The sequence below is a fragment of the Ornithodoros turicata genome, chromosome 1, assembly GCF_037126465.1.
Source record: "Ornithodoros turicata isolate Travis chromosome 1, ASM3712646v1, whole genome shotgun sequence".
Classification (NCBI taxonomy): domain Eukaryota; kingdom Metazoa; phylum Arthropoda; class Arachnida; order Ixodida; family Argasidae; genus Ornithodoros; species Ornithodoros turicata.
In genome coordinates, this window is record NC_088201.1 from 82,296,629 (window position 1) to 82,313,819 (window position 17,191).

A 17,191-nucleotide genomic window follows, 5' to 3' on the forward strand; every position below is an offset into this window, starting at 1 on the left:
GACAGAGATAGTGAACCTAACATTCATCTCCACGATTGTATTGAGCAAGTAATTTCACTTATCACGTGGCGGAGCCAGTTTAGGTGGTGCTTTCAGAAGTCCAGGTGCATTTCTTCGGACCCAGGAGAAACACGACTTGTAAATGGCAGCGAGGTGCATCCATAGGTATTCACTGTCTCGTGTCACCATCAAATACATCAGCATTGACACTTCCACTATAATCCTTATAATGAAAGTTACAAAATGAGTTTCGTTAATTAGTGAATTGCAAAACAAAAAATACATAGAATCAGTTCGGGTTACGTGCAACATCACGCAAGTGGTCCCATACTGATGAGGTGCACCATTATTTCTTAAAGGTGGGGTCTACCTTAAATGAAACACCCTCTATATGTGGAACAAGAGGTAGCTGTGCATCTACTTAATGGGTTCCAGTAACTCCCAGAGAAGCAGGTTCCAGAGTACTGATAACCACTTAGCTTGCCTCGCCTTTGCTGCGTGATAGCGCACTATTTAATATTTTGCTTCCTATGTATGACGAGGCCAGTCTTATCAGGCCTTGTTGTGAACATCTGCGTTGTGTCACTTGGCCATACCGAGTTACATGAACTTCTTTTCTTGCCTTCCCTGTTTACGCTCCAGGAAATGGTCGTGCGACTGGATTTCACCAATAGCTGTTGGAAGAGCAAAGGGAAAAGCTTGATCTACTGTGAAACTTGTTTCTACTGTATGCTAGGTGCCACTACTCTGTAGTTACTGCAGGGTACATTAAAGGAATATGAATCCAAATTCCTACGAACAAACTTATCTATGTTGTTATCCTATAGGCTATCGCCCATGTCGACACCTCAGAGAAGGCATTTCTTAGAGCCAGAGTGAAGTGGTACACACAACAGCAAACAAAGAGCAGAAAACAGATAAAGAGACTACAGCAGGCTCAACGTAGACTTTAGAAGCGTAACGCTCTACTGAAAGATGTAATCAGAGACTTCAAGAGACAAAACATTTTGCTTGAAGAAAGTGCCACCATTCTGGAAAACTTGGGAGCAGCCAAACAGCAACTCTTGAAAAGACAAATTGCAAAATCTAAAGGAAAACCTGTGCCAAAACAGTATTCTCCTGAGCTCAGAGCATTCGCACTGACAATTCACTTTTACTCCCCATGAGCATACAACTATGTCCGGAGTGTCTTTGACACTTGTCTGCCACATCCTAAGACACTTGCAAAGTGGTACCAGACTGTAGATGGGAAACCAGGCTTTTCAAAGGAAGCATTAGAAGCACTCAAAATGAAAGTACAAGCTAATAGGAGTTGCCACCACGTGCAGCATGATGGTTGATGAGATGTCCATTCGTCAGCAGCTCAAGTGGGATGGTAAGAAATTCCAAGGGTACGTGGACATGGGTATAGGCACAGAAGGAGATTGTTTGCCACTGGCTAAAGCAGCATTCGTAATTATGGTTGTAGAAATAAATGGACGATGGAAGTTGCCAGTAGGCTACTTTCTCGTCGACGGCCTTGATGGTGAACAACGCTCCAGTCTAGTCTCCCAAGCTCTCGTTCATGCACACGATAGTGGGGCAACCATTGTTTCTCTTACCTGTGATGGTGCACCTGCAAACTTTACCATGTTCCGGAGCCTTGGTTGTGATTTCAATAACACAGAGAGACTAAAGACGACATTTCCTCATCCATGCACCAACCAGCCAATTGCAGCATTCATGGACACTTGTCATACGCTCAAGCTGGTTAGAAATACACTGTGTGATAAGAAGGCCTTCATAGATCCAAATGGCAAGATGATAGCATGGCACTTCATAGACAAGTTGCACCAAATGCAAAGGAACCAAGGCCTCCACTTAGCAAATCGTTTGCGGGCAGCCCACATTAATTGGCACAAACAACCCATGAAAGTGAGCTTGGCAGCGCAGGTCTTGAGTGCCTCAGTAGCAGACGCTTTGGCTGAGTGCCGCACCAGCCATGTGGAAGGTTTTGTGGGATCGGAAGCAAGGGAGCAATTCCTGCGGCAGATCAATGACATATTCGATGTGCTCAATTCCCGAAGCATTCATCCGAAGCATTGGAAGAAGCCCGTAACCAGCGGCAACGTCAACAGAGTAAGAGGCCTATTTAACATAGTTGACCAGTACTTATCAGAGCTGAGGGTGTACAGAAATGGCCCAATGCTGCTCAACACAAACAAAAAAACTGGATTCTTAGGATTCAAGATCTCTATGAAAAGTCTGTTGGATTTATATGAAGAAACAGTCATTAGGAAGAACATGCTGAAATACATAACAGCACACAAGATATGCCAGGACCATTTGTAGTTGTTCTTCGGTGCAATCAGGTCATATGGAAGGCAAAATTACAATCCAAATGCACGGCAGTTCTGCGCTGCATTTAAGCGGACGATAATTCAGAATGAAATAAGAGATGTAATCACAGGGAACTGTTTACCACTGGAATCTGTATCCATCCTGAGTGTCACAAGTGCAACGATGCCCTCACCTGAGGAAGTGATCAACATTACCGCACTGCGAAGACAACTGCTATCCTATTCTGAAGAAGCGTCAGGAGCCAGCGAACTTGATCATGATTACTGTCCTGACCCAGGGAGGATAACTGATATTGCAGGACGAGCAGTCAAGTACATCGCAGGATCTGTTGTACGCCACTTACAACGATCATTGCTGTGTAGCACCTGTTCTGACGTTCTCACTGCAACATCCACTGAGCTGTCAGCATATTCACTGATTCGTCGCAAAAGCAGAGGCGGGCTGCTGTACACATCTGAAGGCGTAGTCAGAGTAACAAGAAAATGCGAGCAGGCTCTTCGTATTGTCATGGTCCGCAATGAGCTAGCAAAGAAAAATATTGTGCAAGTTATGATCAATGAAGTAGTTTAGGACCTCAAGGACAAGGAGCTCTTTCCATCTGTCCATGAGCACATGTTCGAGACGTCACAAATGGACAAAGACGTTGTTCATCTGATCAGAGCAATTGCGCAAAGATATACGTAAGATAAACGTAAGACTACATCACGCAAGCAAGGAGGTGTCACGAAACCTGCACGTCTCTAGGGTACGCCAGATGTTCACAAAACTGACTCAATTTAAGGGACAGTGACTGTACCACCAGTAGCGTGTTATTCCTGCAAGCCAAGGCTACGTGAGTCAAGTCACCAGAGAATGTGTCCCTTTTACTCCTTACTCTCTCTTTGTTTCGTGTGCCAAATCTATTTACTCGCCAAACTTTTGTCTTCGCCGAGGTGTGCGAACGTAGGAGCCAAAACCTTGCTGTTTGCCGTTCGTGTATTGTATCACATCTCCCGCCTCGAAGGGACGTTCTTTGGAGTCGGTATCTCACCACGACATTTTATATGACATTTATAATTTGAAAGAAACCATCAGTTTTTGACAGAGCAGGCAATTAAACACAGCCAAATATTTGGTGAAATGCAGTGTTGTTCTATTACCTATTATTAAATCTATTTTCTAGTTCTAGTTCTATTATTAAAGATAAACAAGGAAAGCGGACCGTCACACTGACTACCTCGGAAAAACGCCCACAACGCTGTTGCGGGCCGCAGTTTCAAGCTGACACAAACAAAATCTGTGAAATCACTGAAATATGTGCACTGTTCGTCTGCTACGCACTCAGACTATTGTTTGACAAACAGACATGGCGTCGCTTCTGGGTGCATGTGCCCCTCAAACTTCCATTGGTACTTCGTGCAAAGCAACGTCACTTCCGCCACACCCCACGCTGCGCTTCCGCCACACTTTGTTCAAGCGAGGAAATACACTTAGCGAAGAAAACAACATCGAAAAACAGATGAAATCGCATTTGTATTAACGTGAATTTCTTTAAAGTAGACATCATGAACCAGTGTTTTCTTTTAATTTTTAACTTCTGGGGGTATTTTGTAAAGCTTCCACCAGACGGCTGCAAATGAAAACCAAGATCACGAACGTGAAGTGCGGACGGTACGACATGCCCAGCGGGATTACGCCGACCAGGATTACGGACCGATGCAGATTGTGTGCGACAGTGCGTTTTGGGTATTAGTGACTAGGCCACGGGAGCTGATCATGTTCCTGGCAGAACAAACTACGCAAGTTCCGCGAAGACGACCTGAAACTTTAGAGAAGGATCAGTGACATCTCACGAACGAGCAGAGAGAATATGCTGCTTGAAGTAAAGAATGTATTCGTGGAAACTTATCCATTTCTCTTGCTTCCGTTGTTTCCGATGCTGTGGCTAAAGCGGAAGGTCTACTCGTCCATACATATTACGCGCAGAAATTATATTAGTGCAAACTATTATCGTCACCAGTGTGTACTATTTCGCCACAGAACTTCATCTGTGTGTAATTCAGAAATCGGGGAAAGAAAGAAACGGGATCAGGAAACACAGGATGAAACGTTTGAATCGGATCATCGCATTTTCTACGCCCGTATTGGGCACGACCCTTTTTCTGTTTGTGTGTTTGTCTGATCCTCCAAAGCAGATCAGGTCCCCGATGCCGAACTGAACACAGCGTCGGTTATGTCCCAGTTCTCGCTCCCGTTGCTTCGTGGCTAAGATGATCGAGTGGAAGGTGACCAGCGTTCGAATCCCGGCACCGTCTGTGCTGTCCGGGTGTTTCCTCTGAGTTTTCCCCACCACTGTAAGACAAATGTCGGCATAGGTGTCCGCGAAGTCGTCCCACGAAGTGTGATCTCTCCCCCCTCCCCGACAACATTCCGTGACACCGGCAGGCAGATCGCTCTGTATAACACGCCACCAACCAACGACCCAACCAACGTTCGTTATGATTATTATCATTATGATTATTAAGTTCTCGCGCTCCAAACGACAAGAAACAAACAAAAAACACGAATTCACGGGACATGTCGCACGTTGCGACACACTTCAAAAACCGAACGCCAAAGTCAGCCGTCATTCAGAATGATATCGTTCTCCTTTCCGATTTGTTGAAACTTGGAAGTGAGAGCCTGCGTGTATCAATACGGATATCTGTTGCTGAAACTAATACAAATAACCGTAGAAAAAGGCGTATTACCTCTTTACCGAATCCGACTGACGACAGACCACATTGACACTCTCCTATGCTCTTTGTTTTTTCGATTTTTTTTTATTGCGTGTAAGTGCCGCAAAGCAACTGTGGCTATGAGTGTTTGTTTGTTTGCTTGCCGTGCATTGATGTTTTCGCGCTCGCGACTGGGCATGTGTGACTAACAAAGTGTATAGATTTGTATAGTTTCTCCTTTCGTATTTTCCCCCCAGCCTCCTTTCCCTTCATTTGTTTTACATATAATCAGCCCTAAATAACGGGTCCTGGAGTAGTCAGTCCCGTGTAGTTTAGGACTAACATCGCCATTTTTTGCTTTAACCACTAAATTAATCAAAAGTCATAATAGGAAAAGGCGGAGTCAGGAAAGACAGAGCTATCATTCTGAATGACGGTTGGCTCTGGAGTGCGTGACACGACCGTGAAGTTCTGTGTTTAGAGCTTCTTGAAGGTTCCATCATAATTAATCAATTCGGAGGTTACCTGCTTGATTCTCTCGCTTCTTCACGCAATAGCCATTTTTAGCATTCCATGTACGCTCACCGCGTTTAGGCGTTCTCTGAAGTGAGTGGTCAGGTGTCATATGCTTGTACTGATTATCTGGTAAACTACTTTTAGTAACTGCATGCACGATATCAAAGAAAATACAGACATTCCATGGAAAGCAGCTTTATTACACAAACGTCCGCCTCAAACAATGTCACAATATATAAATACTAGCTTGGTTGCTGTTTCGCATAAACACGCAAGCTTTCAAGGCACTGCGCTCCTGATGAACGAGAACGGTACCCTGCGGACGTTTGGAAATATTGTCAACGCTACTTTCCACAGGAAAAATGGAGGCCGGGATTTAAATGAGGTTCCAATAAAAGCAAACAAAACTATCCGAATAAGGTACTACTTCCTTGATACTGAGGGAAAAGAAAGACAGAAGACTGAATCGTCACTCAAGCTATCAGTATTGTCAAGTGTAATTCGTGTTTTGTATTGTGTTTTTCTTTTGCCTACTTTCATGTTCAACAGAACTATATTGCACCAAAGCGTACTGGTGCGGAAACAGAGGAGGGAGGCTAGGAAGAGGATCGGCAAAGTCGATGACAGCAAAAAAGAAACGAATCGAAAAACACCACGTTGAAGAAAGTGTGCAAACAAGATGCAGGTCCTCTCTTCATTGATGTCTGGCTGCAGGTGTGCACAAAAATAAACGGTACAAAATGATGTCAACTAGGAATATTGAAAAGCTCCTGCTGGTGGATGTGAATTATCTGAAATATAGAAAGGAAAGGTATGGTTAAGTCCTGTAGGTGTGTATGCAGCCTAGGAAAACGTTATGAAGTCGCGTCAAAAATAACTGTGTGAAGCAAGCTACATTCGTGCAATGGCCTCTCGGAGAAATTGATATTGTTGTTGAAAGAGATAATATAAAATATCGTCACTAATACGGAGAGAGAGAGGGAAATACATGATGACGATGATATGGGGATGCTGAAGCACTAATAGTGATCCGACCTTTTCAAAGCCCACAAATATCTCGTGTCGCGGAAACCTATTAACTAAATACCGATCTCTGCCTTTAAAAAATATCGATGGATTATGATATGTGGAGTAATATTTTTACACGTACTGTTATGGAATGTTCTATGGTGGTACTGTTATATGGTGGCTAATGAAATAGCCAGGTAAGATTAATGAAAATATCCAGAGAGTTTCTAATGTTCTTCCAAGTATTCAGCACTGCAAACTTCTCTAGGTTTGCATATTATCACTACACGAGTTGTAGTAATCACGTATATTTGGGCACTTATTATGCAACTATCCGAAAATGGTTCAAGGCGTGTAGTCTAGAAAAGAATATGCAAAATGATGAAAACCTATGAAGCTGGTTGTGAAAACAATAGGGTACACACGCATTTCATTTGAATTCATACAAAATATTGGTGTATGAGGTTATTCCACACCTGATTAATATGACGTCACCTGCTTAGACTCGATTGGGTTCAGGTAAATTTGGGGGGTTGAGTGCGCTCTCTGAAGGGGATCCTTCACTGGTAACGCTCCTCCTTTCCTTGCGGGCACGTTGCGCTTCAGATGCAGGGGCGAGAGAACGCTTCCGTACGTTGGACGCCCCTGGTGCGTTGTCACCAGAAAGCACCGGGGGATCGGACTGTGGGTCAGCGATTTCATCGTCATCATCTGGCTGTGGAATTGGTTGAGGCTGAGGCCTGGGCTGAGGTTGTGGCCTGGGCTGTGGTCTAGGCTGTGGTTGTGGTCTCGGCTGAGGAATTGGCTGTGGCGTTGGTCGCGGCTGTGGTTGCGGCTGCGGCTGTGGTTGCGGTTGTGGTTGTGGAGGCTGTGGCTGCTGCGGTGGGCTTGGGAATGGTTGCTGCGGTGGGCTTGGGAATGGTTGCTGCGGTGGGCCTGGGAATGGTTGCCGCGGTGGGCCTGGGAATGGTTGCTGCTGTGGTGGGCTCGGGAATGGCTGCCGTGGGAAACCAGGGAATGGCTGTTGTGGTGGTCTTGGGAACGGTTGTCTTGGGAATTGTCCTATCGGGTGGAATATGCTCCCAGGGTGGCTGGGGAATGGGGGCAATGGTGGGTATCCAGGTGGGGGTGGGGGCAAAGCCGGTAGACCCCCAATACCGAGACCAGAACTTCTCTGGTGGGGAAAGAATACGAATCCACCGTGAGATGTCGGGTAGCCTGGTTGATAGCCGACAGTCGGATATGTCGGATAAGCAATGGTTCCAGACAGTGTTGTTGAAGCTCGATAAGGATAAGCCGGTGAGACTTGGTACAACTGCGTCGCTTGGTAAACCGGCAACTGCTGCTGATACACTACTGGTGTGTGAGTGTATGCTACAGGTGTTTGTGCTACAGTAGTCTTCACAACTCCTGGGGAGCTGTGAACTACTGCAGGGCCAAGTGTCGCGACACCTGCAGTTGCTGTGTAAGATACAGTGGGGTTGACTGTAGCAACTTTAACAGGCGCCGTGTAAGCAACTCTTGGACCAAATGCAGCAAGGCTAACTGGCGTTGGTGCTGCTGCGGTATACGTGACAGCAGGTGCATATGCAGGAACCTCAACAGCAGGGGAAGCATAGGTGGCTTGTGGCACGACGTAGCTGGACACTGGCACTGCTGGTTGAGAAACTGTGCCATGGGTCAACAGAGATGCGGCTGCTGCGCTACTCGTTTTGGTTCCGTGCTCGTTGGTCTGAATAACAGCTCGGAACCCACTGACAGGGCCAGCAACGTATTGAACCACCCTTTGTCGGCCGTCGACGTCGGTCAGTGTGTAGCCACCTTTGCGATTGTTGAAGGCATCAGCTACTTCGTACCTCGACTTCGTTGCTCCGCTGCTGTCAATGACTTGGTAGCTGAACTGGTAGTTTCCTGCATTCTGCAAACATATTCAGATCCTGTTGAACGAAGACAGAACTGAGGACAGGTTATATACGTTGATCTTAAAATGATATCGTTCCACCAAAATGACCAGTGCCCTTTGCATCCCAGCTAAGTTAATCGAAAAAACACTACAGATCATTGATTTCAACTGAACACCACTTAAATAAATTGTCATTGAATCTAACACATTTTGACCAGCTATTGCCACCATGTACAACCGCTATGTAGATTAGCAAGGGAACTAAATGTTCACTTAATCCTCTAATTCGCGCACATACAAAACGAAAGGTATAATTAACAGCTTACACTCACATCTTGCGACCTCGAAGATACACTTGTTGCTGGTTGGAGCAGTCCTCCCTGTGACACTGCCAAGAGGCAATATAAAAGCGCCACCTGGGCAAGAAACAAGCAGGACTTGGTTAGTATGAGTCTCTCTATCTTGTGTTATTGCCGCTATGTCTACAACACATACTTGCATGAACTTTCACGAAAAAAAAGTGAAGTAGCGCACAGGAAGGTCGAAAATGACCTGTGCAATCAGTGTTAGGGCACAGTAATTACTGAAAGAATTGTAAAGAAAGAAAAAATAGGTGCATCCTTGGACTTTGTGCAAAACGCATTGACAGGCGCATCGTTGTACCGTTATATTTTTTGACGAAAATCGAATTGAAATGCCTTTAAAATTTTTTGAAATGTTTCTGACCTGAAATATTTGAAATGCTTTTAATGCCTTTTAATGCTTTATGATATTTTTTTCATTGTTACTGCGGTGATTACAGATTTTGGGCGTACCCCAAACACAGCCTTGGGATAACGTGGTCGTGACACTGTCACGTGACCCGACAAATCAACGGATGGTTTCACCCCATAAAGCTGTCCTCTAATAAATAGATAACAACTCTTACAACAAGATTGATCTCCCACTTACTAATTACGAAACGAGAAAGTTGTAGACAAGAAATGTATACTTGGGGTCAGGTCAACTTCACCTTCGAATCTAAAGCCCTCTGTGATTTCCTTAGGCTGGAGCATGAGCACTCCGAGTCACAACGCAGTGCTTCAGCATGTTTTTTTTTATAAAAACTGTGGATTGTGCAGAAGAACTACTACATTTGTTACGTGCCGAGAAGCGACCTTCAGGTCAGAGCTCACCCGAAGTAGAGCTCACCCACAGTAGTTCTTCTGTCTTCAGAGCCCTGAAATCGTGGCGCGCGAATAGATACGCTCTCCTGGTGTCACATGATACACTCTCGGATTTCGCGCGCGTTCTTTCTTTCCAGGTGAAAAAAATGCTCCACGCAAGGCACATGCTGGAGGCAATTGTGATGGGTGTTTCTCGACAGGATCTACAACTTTCGAATTCACAGCTGGCCCTGCGGCGAATAATTCGTTCGTAAACGTTCTTCTTCTCAGTAGAGGTTGAGTTTCCGTGACTTTCTGTCGAGGATGGTCGCGTGTCAGCGGCCCCTCCCGCTCCTCTTCAACCTATTTTCCTCACGTATTTTCTCGCGGCAGGAGCGACCAAAGGAAATCGTTCACAAAGCTGGAGACACGTGAAAATTGCGTCAAGGGAACGTCCTCGTGTAGTGACAGTGTCGTCAGAAGGAATTTGTAAGATTATTGAACAGCTTCCGTGTTCCTAACCCCCAGGAAGGGACGGTATTACAATAAACTTACTGAAACTTACCAAACATGTTTCGAGCAAGATTTTATCGGATATTTTTCAACTTTCTCTAGATACTTGCCAAATTCTTTTGGACTGGAAACATGCTATTGTTGTCCCTGTTCACAAAGGCGCAGAATAATCTGGTGTAAAGAACCGCAGGCCGATATCCCTGACTTGTGTAGTTTGTAAAATAATGGAACACATACTTTGCTCACATATAATGAAATATATCGACTCCAATGGCATGTTAAGCAATTATCAATATGGGATTAGAAAAGGGAAATCATGTGAAACACAGCTTTTTGAGTTTGTTTCAGATGTCTTCACTGCGTTAAATAACGAACATTACATTGACGCAATATTTATAGACTTGGCGAAGGCGTTTGACCGTGTTCAACTTCAGAGGCTCATAAATAAACTAAAAGCATTAAGAATCAATGCTAGTATCATTGACTGGATATGTACCTTTCGGCGCTGTAGGACCCAATGTGTCAAATGGGGGAACTCCGTCTCAAACAGTGTTGATGTTGTGTCGGGTGTTCCGCAGGGTTCTGTTTTAGGTCCTATATTGTTTCAAATTTATATCAATGACCTTCCAAATGACATTCGCTCTAATACTAGACTCTATACAGATGATGTTGTACTCTATAGGGCAATTAGTGATCAAAAATGACAGTTTAATATTGCAGTCTGATCTAGATAGTATTGTGGACTGGTGCAGGAAGTGGCAAATGGAGATTAACACGTCCAAGAGCAAGCATATGACCATATCTAAAAGCAACCGGCACTCGATTAATCGGTACTTCCTGTCAAATTGTTGCGTGGAACGAGTAAGCTGCTACAAATATTTAGGAATTTACTTCTCCGATGATATGTCATGGAATTTCCATATTGGTCACATATGCGCAAAATCCTTACGAACCCTTGGTCTTCAAAGACGTAAGCTCTACTTGGCATCTCCCGAAATTAAGTTAATCGCGTACGAAACACTTATTCGTCCGAAATTAGAGTACTCATCTATGTAGATTAGCAAGGGAATTGAATGTTCATATCATCTAAAACGCTCTTATCCCGCGGGAATGGGCAGTTTTCACAGACTCCAAATCTGCAGTTCAAGCTATTGCAATTTCCGGCATACGAGGCCCATCCGCACCCCTATTCACAGATGTGTTAATGGCTTACCACACTGTCTATGCAGCAGGCCACAGGCTAGTTCTCCAGTGGGTTCCAGCCCATTGTGGTGTCGTGGGGAACCAGCAGGCCGACAGCGCCGCAGAAGCAGCACTCTCATATCGGACACGGACCAGTATTGCTGTGCTGAGGGGAGACCGCCGTTCTATTCTGCGACGCCTCGTGACACCCCTGGCTTCCCGCCAATGGACAACCGACATCCCCCCCCCCCCCCATCTGTGTTGAGCAGAGTTGATCCAACGCTCGCTTTCCGCATGCCACGAAACACCTCTCGTCAAGATGCTGCATTAATCCACCGAATGCGCCTCGATGTGGCCTTTACAGCTGAGTGGCGTTACCGCTTGAGACAAGTTGACTCTCCCACCTGCTGTCACTGTGGTGCTCTTGAGGATCTGGAGCACATTCTTCTTCATTGCCCCCACTACCAACCTTCTCGAACCGCACTCTCCGAGTCTCTTAGTCAGCTGGACTCTCGCCCCTTCTCCCTATCGAAATTGCTTGGTCCCTGGCCCAATCCGGTCCCAGCAACGATCTGCGCTCAAAGCTCTTTTGACATAATTTCTGAACACCATAGGACTTCGATCGTTATTGTGAAGGGGCTCATTATTTTATTCCCCACATCCCCACCAGCAATGGGGTAGGGTATCGCCTCTGGCGATGAACGTCCCCACTCTTCATCTCAAAATAAAGTTGTTGTTGGAATCCATCCCAGAAGTACCTCATTGGAAAACTAGAAAGTATACAGAACAAGTCTATACGATTTATCCTTAATATCCGTAATAATTCTACAAGGATTACGGCGTTAATACAGCAAAATAACTTTGCACTTCTTGAGTATAACAGACGCTTAATCATACGTTTGTCATTCATGCATGAGTTACTCCACATAGAGACCACATATTTAAGGCCGGCATGCTTTATCTCTGGCCGTGTTGATCATGTTTTTAAACTTCAGTCCACATTTGGATCTACCGAATATTTTCTCAACTCTCCTCTACAGTGTGTCTACAGTGTGTCTCCTCTACAGTGTGTACAGTACGAGAATGGAATAGCTTACCTTCTCAAATTGCAACTGTTACCAATCATGAAGAATTTGTTACATGTGTGAAGTAGAGTTTTTGTTTAGTGATCGAATATAGGTTATGGGCGCATGTTTTACCCCCCTGATGTAATGCCTCTTCTGAGACTCTTCAGGTAAATAAATGAAATGAAATGAAAATACTGAGGCCGAGCAGACGGCTCTGCGCGCGGGTATATTAAAACGTGTGGATTCCCACCACTTGTAATGCCGATAATGAATTATACTACTCAAGTCAGCGAAAAGAGGAGTACACTCAGTAGATCCACTAGTCTCCACTAGCGCTTCATTCATTAAAAAAACAAACCGTTTGGTGTAAATAAATTTCATTCATTCATTCATTGACCGTCAACCGTGCCAAAACTAATCGACCTGCGAAGGTTAACGATCGGATCAATCTTAAACGAGCGCGGAGGTGGTCTTATATTTCTTATGAACCAAGTGTCACGGAGAAAGTGACTTTCCGTACTGCAAATCATCCACTTGTGCGTCAGACTTCGTGAAGCGGGTCGATTTTATATCATCTGAACTGATTTTTTCAAAAGCACTCGGAGCAGTTTCACAATATAGTCTTTATTTCCCATTCCCAAACTTTATTCTCAGCTTCCCCTCCGACCATTCAACTTAAAACAAAGTTGTTGTTGTTGTATCTGTTGTAGCGAATCGATAGAGAAATGGTACTCTGGAAGTTACTATATCCTCATCATTAACACAAAAAAATAAAAAAATGGATTTCACCGCGCTTTTAGTATACACATATACTTCGATAGTATTCGCATGTACTGATGCTGTTAAGCAATAACCGCAGGTGTAGCGATACGAGAAGCAAGCAGTCGAGACGTGTGTCAACGTTGCCACCGAAGCCCTTAGTGCAGGGACTGAAACCGTAACGAATATCAGTTCGGTTACGGTTCTTGTCAGAACTGCTGGGAAAGCGATTTCGGTTACGGTTACCGGATTCGCCGTTTGAATATTGGCGGTTACCTGTGACCAAACAGTTGAACCGGCATTTTTTTTTCTCCAAAATGTATCTGCGGAATGCGTGGATGTCGCAAATTGAGCCCCAAAGTGCAAACGGGTAAAAATGAACATATTTATATGTTGCGTTCCTAAAGAGTGGTGCAGTGCCATCTGCCAGGTCGAAGAAAGAAAACTCTTTCTCCGACGCACTTTTGGCATTTGCGCCAACGTGCTTATTAATGCTCTTTGCACACTTGCTTGGTGGCGGTGCACAGGCAACTAACTTTAAAGCAATTGATTGTTTACTGCATTTGACATGTTTAGAGACAAGTTACATGATATTTTTTTTTTTTTCAGTAAATGCTTCATTACGGAGGTACTCTCAATCAGGTACACTCTTCGTGAGGAACTCATACTCCTGGACAAAGCGTACAAAACGTAGTTTTTCGAATAGTTAAACGCTTTGTAAGAGTAGCCGTCGTGTGGCTGAAAGAATGGAAGCAACGGGCAGGCAACAACAGCAACTCCTAATTCCTGTGAGACCCAAGCTTTTGTGCAGTACGCCAACAGCACTCAGAAGGCTATGTATTCTTCTTGGAGGCATTGGCTCTTGCGAGAGCATGAGCAAACATTATGCCATTCATTTGACCTTTTTACCACCTGGTATCTATTTATTGATGAATCGATGAGTGGTCGCTTGTACAGGCAGTTACGCCACTTGACCACGGGAAAAACTGTTCAATCCGTCGACAGTAAGCGGACGAAACATTCTGACGGGAAAATTATTAAATGCACATATGCATGGGGGGATCTATTTGTTTTGGCAGGAAAAGTCATCTAGAAAGGCACATATACTCTTTCTGCATCAAGGTATATCTTAAATGCGCATCATCTCAAGGTCAAGATCGATGCGAAATAATATATCTTTGCTGGAAGTAGTGGTATACTTCATGCTGCATGCTGGCTATGTGAAAAATAAATAAATATTTCACTGTCTTTAGACACATTCTGCAAAGAGGTGCCTATACAGCATAAGGTGTTGCCTAGAGAGGGTACGGTAGAGGAAAAGTAGCGGCAGAGTGTTTACGTTACTTTTGTTTGGTAGCGGTAGCGATATCACGTTACATTTTCAAATTTCAAGGGAAGCCGTATCGCGCTACTTTTTTCTGGAATAGCGGGCCACGGTATTCTGTTACTTCGCTTAAGTAGCGGGTACAACACTAGTTTCTGCTATGTTGGAAACACCCCAGACAATGAGTGATAAAGGAATACCTAAGGAACACGCATGAAGCTATAGAGCTATAATTGTTGGCTTATGCCTTTCTAAACATTGTCGCGTTACGCCAACAGCACGTAATTACCTAAATAATATTTTCTCCCTCAAAGCTAGTAAACCCGGCGACCCTGTGTTTTGTACAAATCTAGCTATATAAATAAACACACATAATGCCAACATACGTTGACACATAGACTCGTAAACCGCCCCTGCACTCACGAAATCAAAAAGAACTAGAAGAATGGCGCCTTTTTGGTGACTCATTGCCCTCTGTAGACATGAAGAGACGATTTTTAATGCGTTGGCATTAGCATCCTCGGTACGCAAGAATCGCGACGTGGTCTGTCAGCAGCCACGGCGCGGCGGGCATGCGTGGTGAGTTTAGAGGGAAGGAGAGGGCGCGTGTGGCACGCGCGACGCTGTGCACCGGCCAGAACAGCTGTGGTGGTCACAGGTTCAGACGTGTCAGCGTGGTCGCGCCATGGGTTATGAAAGCTGTGCGTAGGAGCACCGGCGAAAGAAGACAGAGACGCCGAGACGGCGCTACCAAGCTGAGTCGGAGGAAGGCCGAAAGGATCCTTTGGCTGCGGATGCTGTCTTGCTTTAGCGTTGTGTAGGGTCGTGTGAAGAGTTGTGTAACGTTTGTGAAGGGTCGTTGAAGGGACGTGTAGCGTTGTGAGGGGGAGTTCCAAAGGGGTTTTCAAGTTTTAATTCTAAGGCATTTCCGTCGGATGCACCAACGAATCGACCATGTTTTTTTTTTCTTTTGCTTCTAAATGCACGCACCAATTACGACAATTCCCAAAATAAGTGAACATCTGGGTACACCTCTCAGTGAAGCGTGAACGTCCTCAAGCAGTGCCCCTCTGAGATAGACGAGGTCAAGTAAAAATCGACGCGCTTTGCAACGGATCTCCTTTTGCCACTTCTTTCGCTACTACAAGCGGGAAAATAATTCATTTTTCGTCAATACTCTAGCGTGCAGTAAAATATGTGCATGTCGCAATGAACATCTATTAAAGTGTCACTTTCAGTTCCCTGCAGCGCAACAACATCTTAAGAGTGTACCGCGTGTTACATATCTCATGTAGTCCTATACCCAGGGTTGTTTTAATTTAATCCCTATGAATTTTTTTCATGTGAATTTTCTAATTTGATCCACTAAATGTTACGGAGATCTTTTTGGATTTCATCCAAAAGTGAAACAGATCTATTGCTATCAACGTTAATTGAAAAGCTGTTTGTCTCAAAGCGTGGGAAGCATAATGTCGGCTACCAGATTTCATTCTCTGACAACATGAGAAGGTATACAGGGGTTCTCACGTAACGTCTCAAAACATTATATTTAAAAATCGACACGTCGGAAAATTAAGGGATCAGCGGTTCTCACCTTCAGAGAGCTTTTGCCGTCGTGTGAGAACACTTTTATGAATTTTTCGCCATGGGAAATTTAATTTTCCGAATTAAAGTCCGGAAATTGCCTGGTCAACCTAACATTTTTTCGACAGATTCGGGAAGCACGGGTCGGGTTTAGCCCACCACGGAAAAAATCATTTCGCGGTACAAAAGTAAGGAACGGGAAAAAATTGGGAAGATCGGCTTTTTCTGACGCGTGTATTTCAACGGCGCACGAAATCGGTCGCAAAGATCCGATGAGAGGAGGACATGCCCCTGCCCAGATGATAGACAGAACACTGCAAAAAACAAAAGGAAAGGGAAAGGAAGTGACATAGCTATAATAATCTGAGGCTACATGGATTCCCATTGGTACAGGGCAGGGCATAAACAGGGGCATGTACTCCTCCCATTGCATCTTTGCGGCCGATTTCGTGCGCCGTTGAAACACGCGCGTCAGAAAAAGCCGATTTTCCCAATTCTTTCTCGCTCCTTACTTTTGTATCACGAAACGATTTTTTCCGTGGTGGGCTAAACCCGACCCGTGCTTCCCGAATCTGTCGAAAAAATGTTAGGTTGACTAGGCAATTTCCGGACTTTAATTCGGAAAATTAAATTTCCCATGGCGAAAAATTCATAAGTGTTCTCACACGACGGCAAAAGCTCTCTGAAGGTGAGTACCGCTGACCCCTTAATTTTCCGACGTGTAGATTTTTAAATATCATTTTTTGACACGTTACGTGAGGCACCCTGTATAGACTAGTATGCCTTTATTCTTCATATACAAATTGTCATATGCGTCCCCTGAAATGCCCGTGAACTTTCACCGGTCTCTGAGCCTTCTCTATTCTAAGGCAGCTTCTTACAGTTCTCCACAGCATTCCGCGTTACGAAAACATACGCTCAGTAGACGCTGCGGTATCCGAGCGCAAACGTGAGCTGTCCAAAAAGTTGCAAAGGCAGACAGTTCTTCAGCATCGCCATGATTTCTCACGATTTTCCCGATAAGAACTGTTCTGCAACTTGAGGGAGCATTACAGATCGAGGAAATGTCTGGCAGTCCCATAACAGAAAATCCTGAAATCCGTCTCAACGTTGCCTGCACTCCGTTGCTGCTATACAAAATGGGCCAATGCAGT

The 17,191-nt window shown here is 44.7% G+C and overlaps 1 protein-coding gene across 1 annotated transcript in view; it reads right to left on the bottom strand.

The window, feature by feature from the left end:
* Positions 1-5,743: 5,743 nt before the first annotated feature.
* The window catches only part of LOC135401578 (uncharacterized), a 45,884-nt gene continuing 34,436 nt past the window's right edge, over positions 5,744-17,191 (bottom strand). The window contains exons 3-5 of the mRNA XM_064634062.1: positions 8,790-8,879; positions 7,037-8,478; positions 5,744-6,343 (exon numbers count right to left, since the gene is read on the bottom strand). Coding sequence (XP_064490132.1) covers positions 7,060-8,478; positions 8,790-8,879 — 1,509 coding nt within the window. The 3' untranslated portion in view covers positions 5,744-6,343; positions 7,037-7,059. The remainder of the gene's footprint in view (positions 6,344-7,036; positions 8,479-8,789; positions 8,880-17,191) is intronic.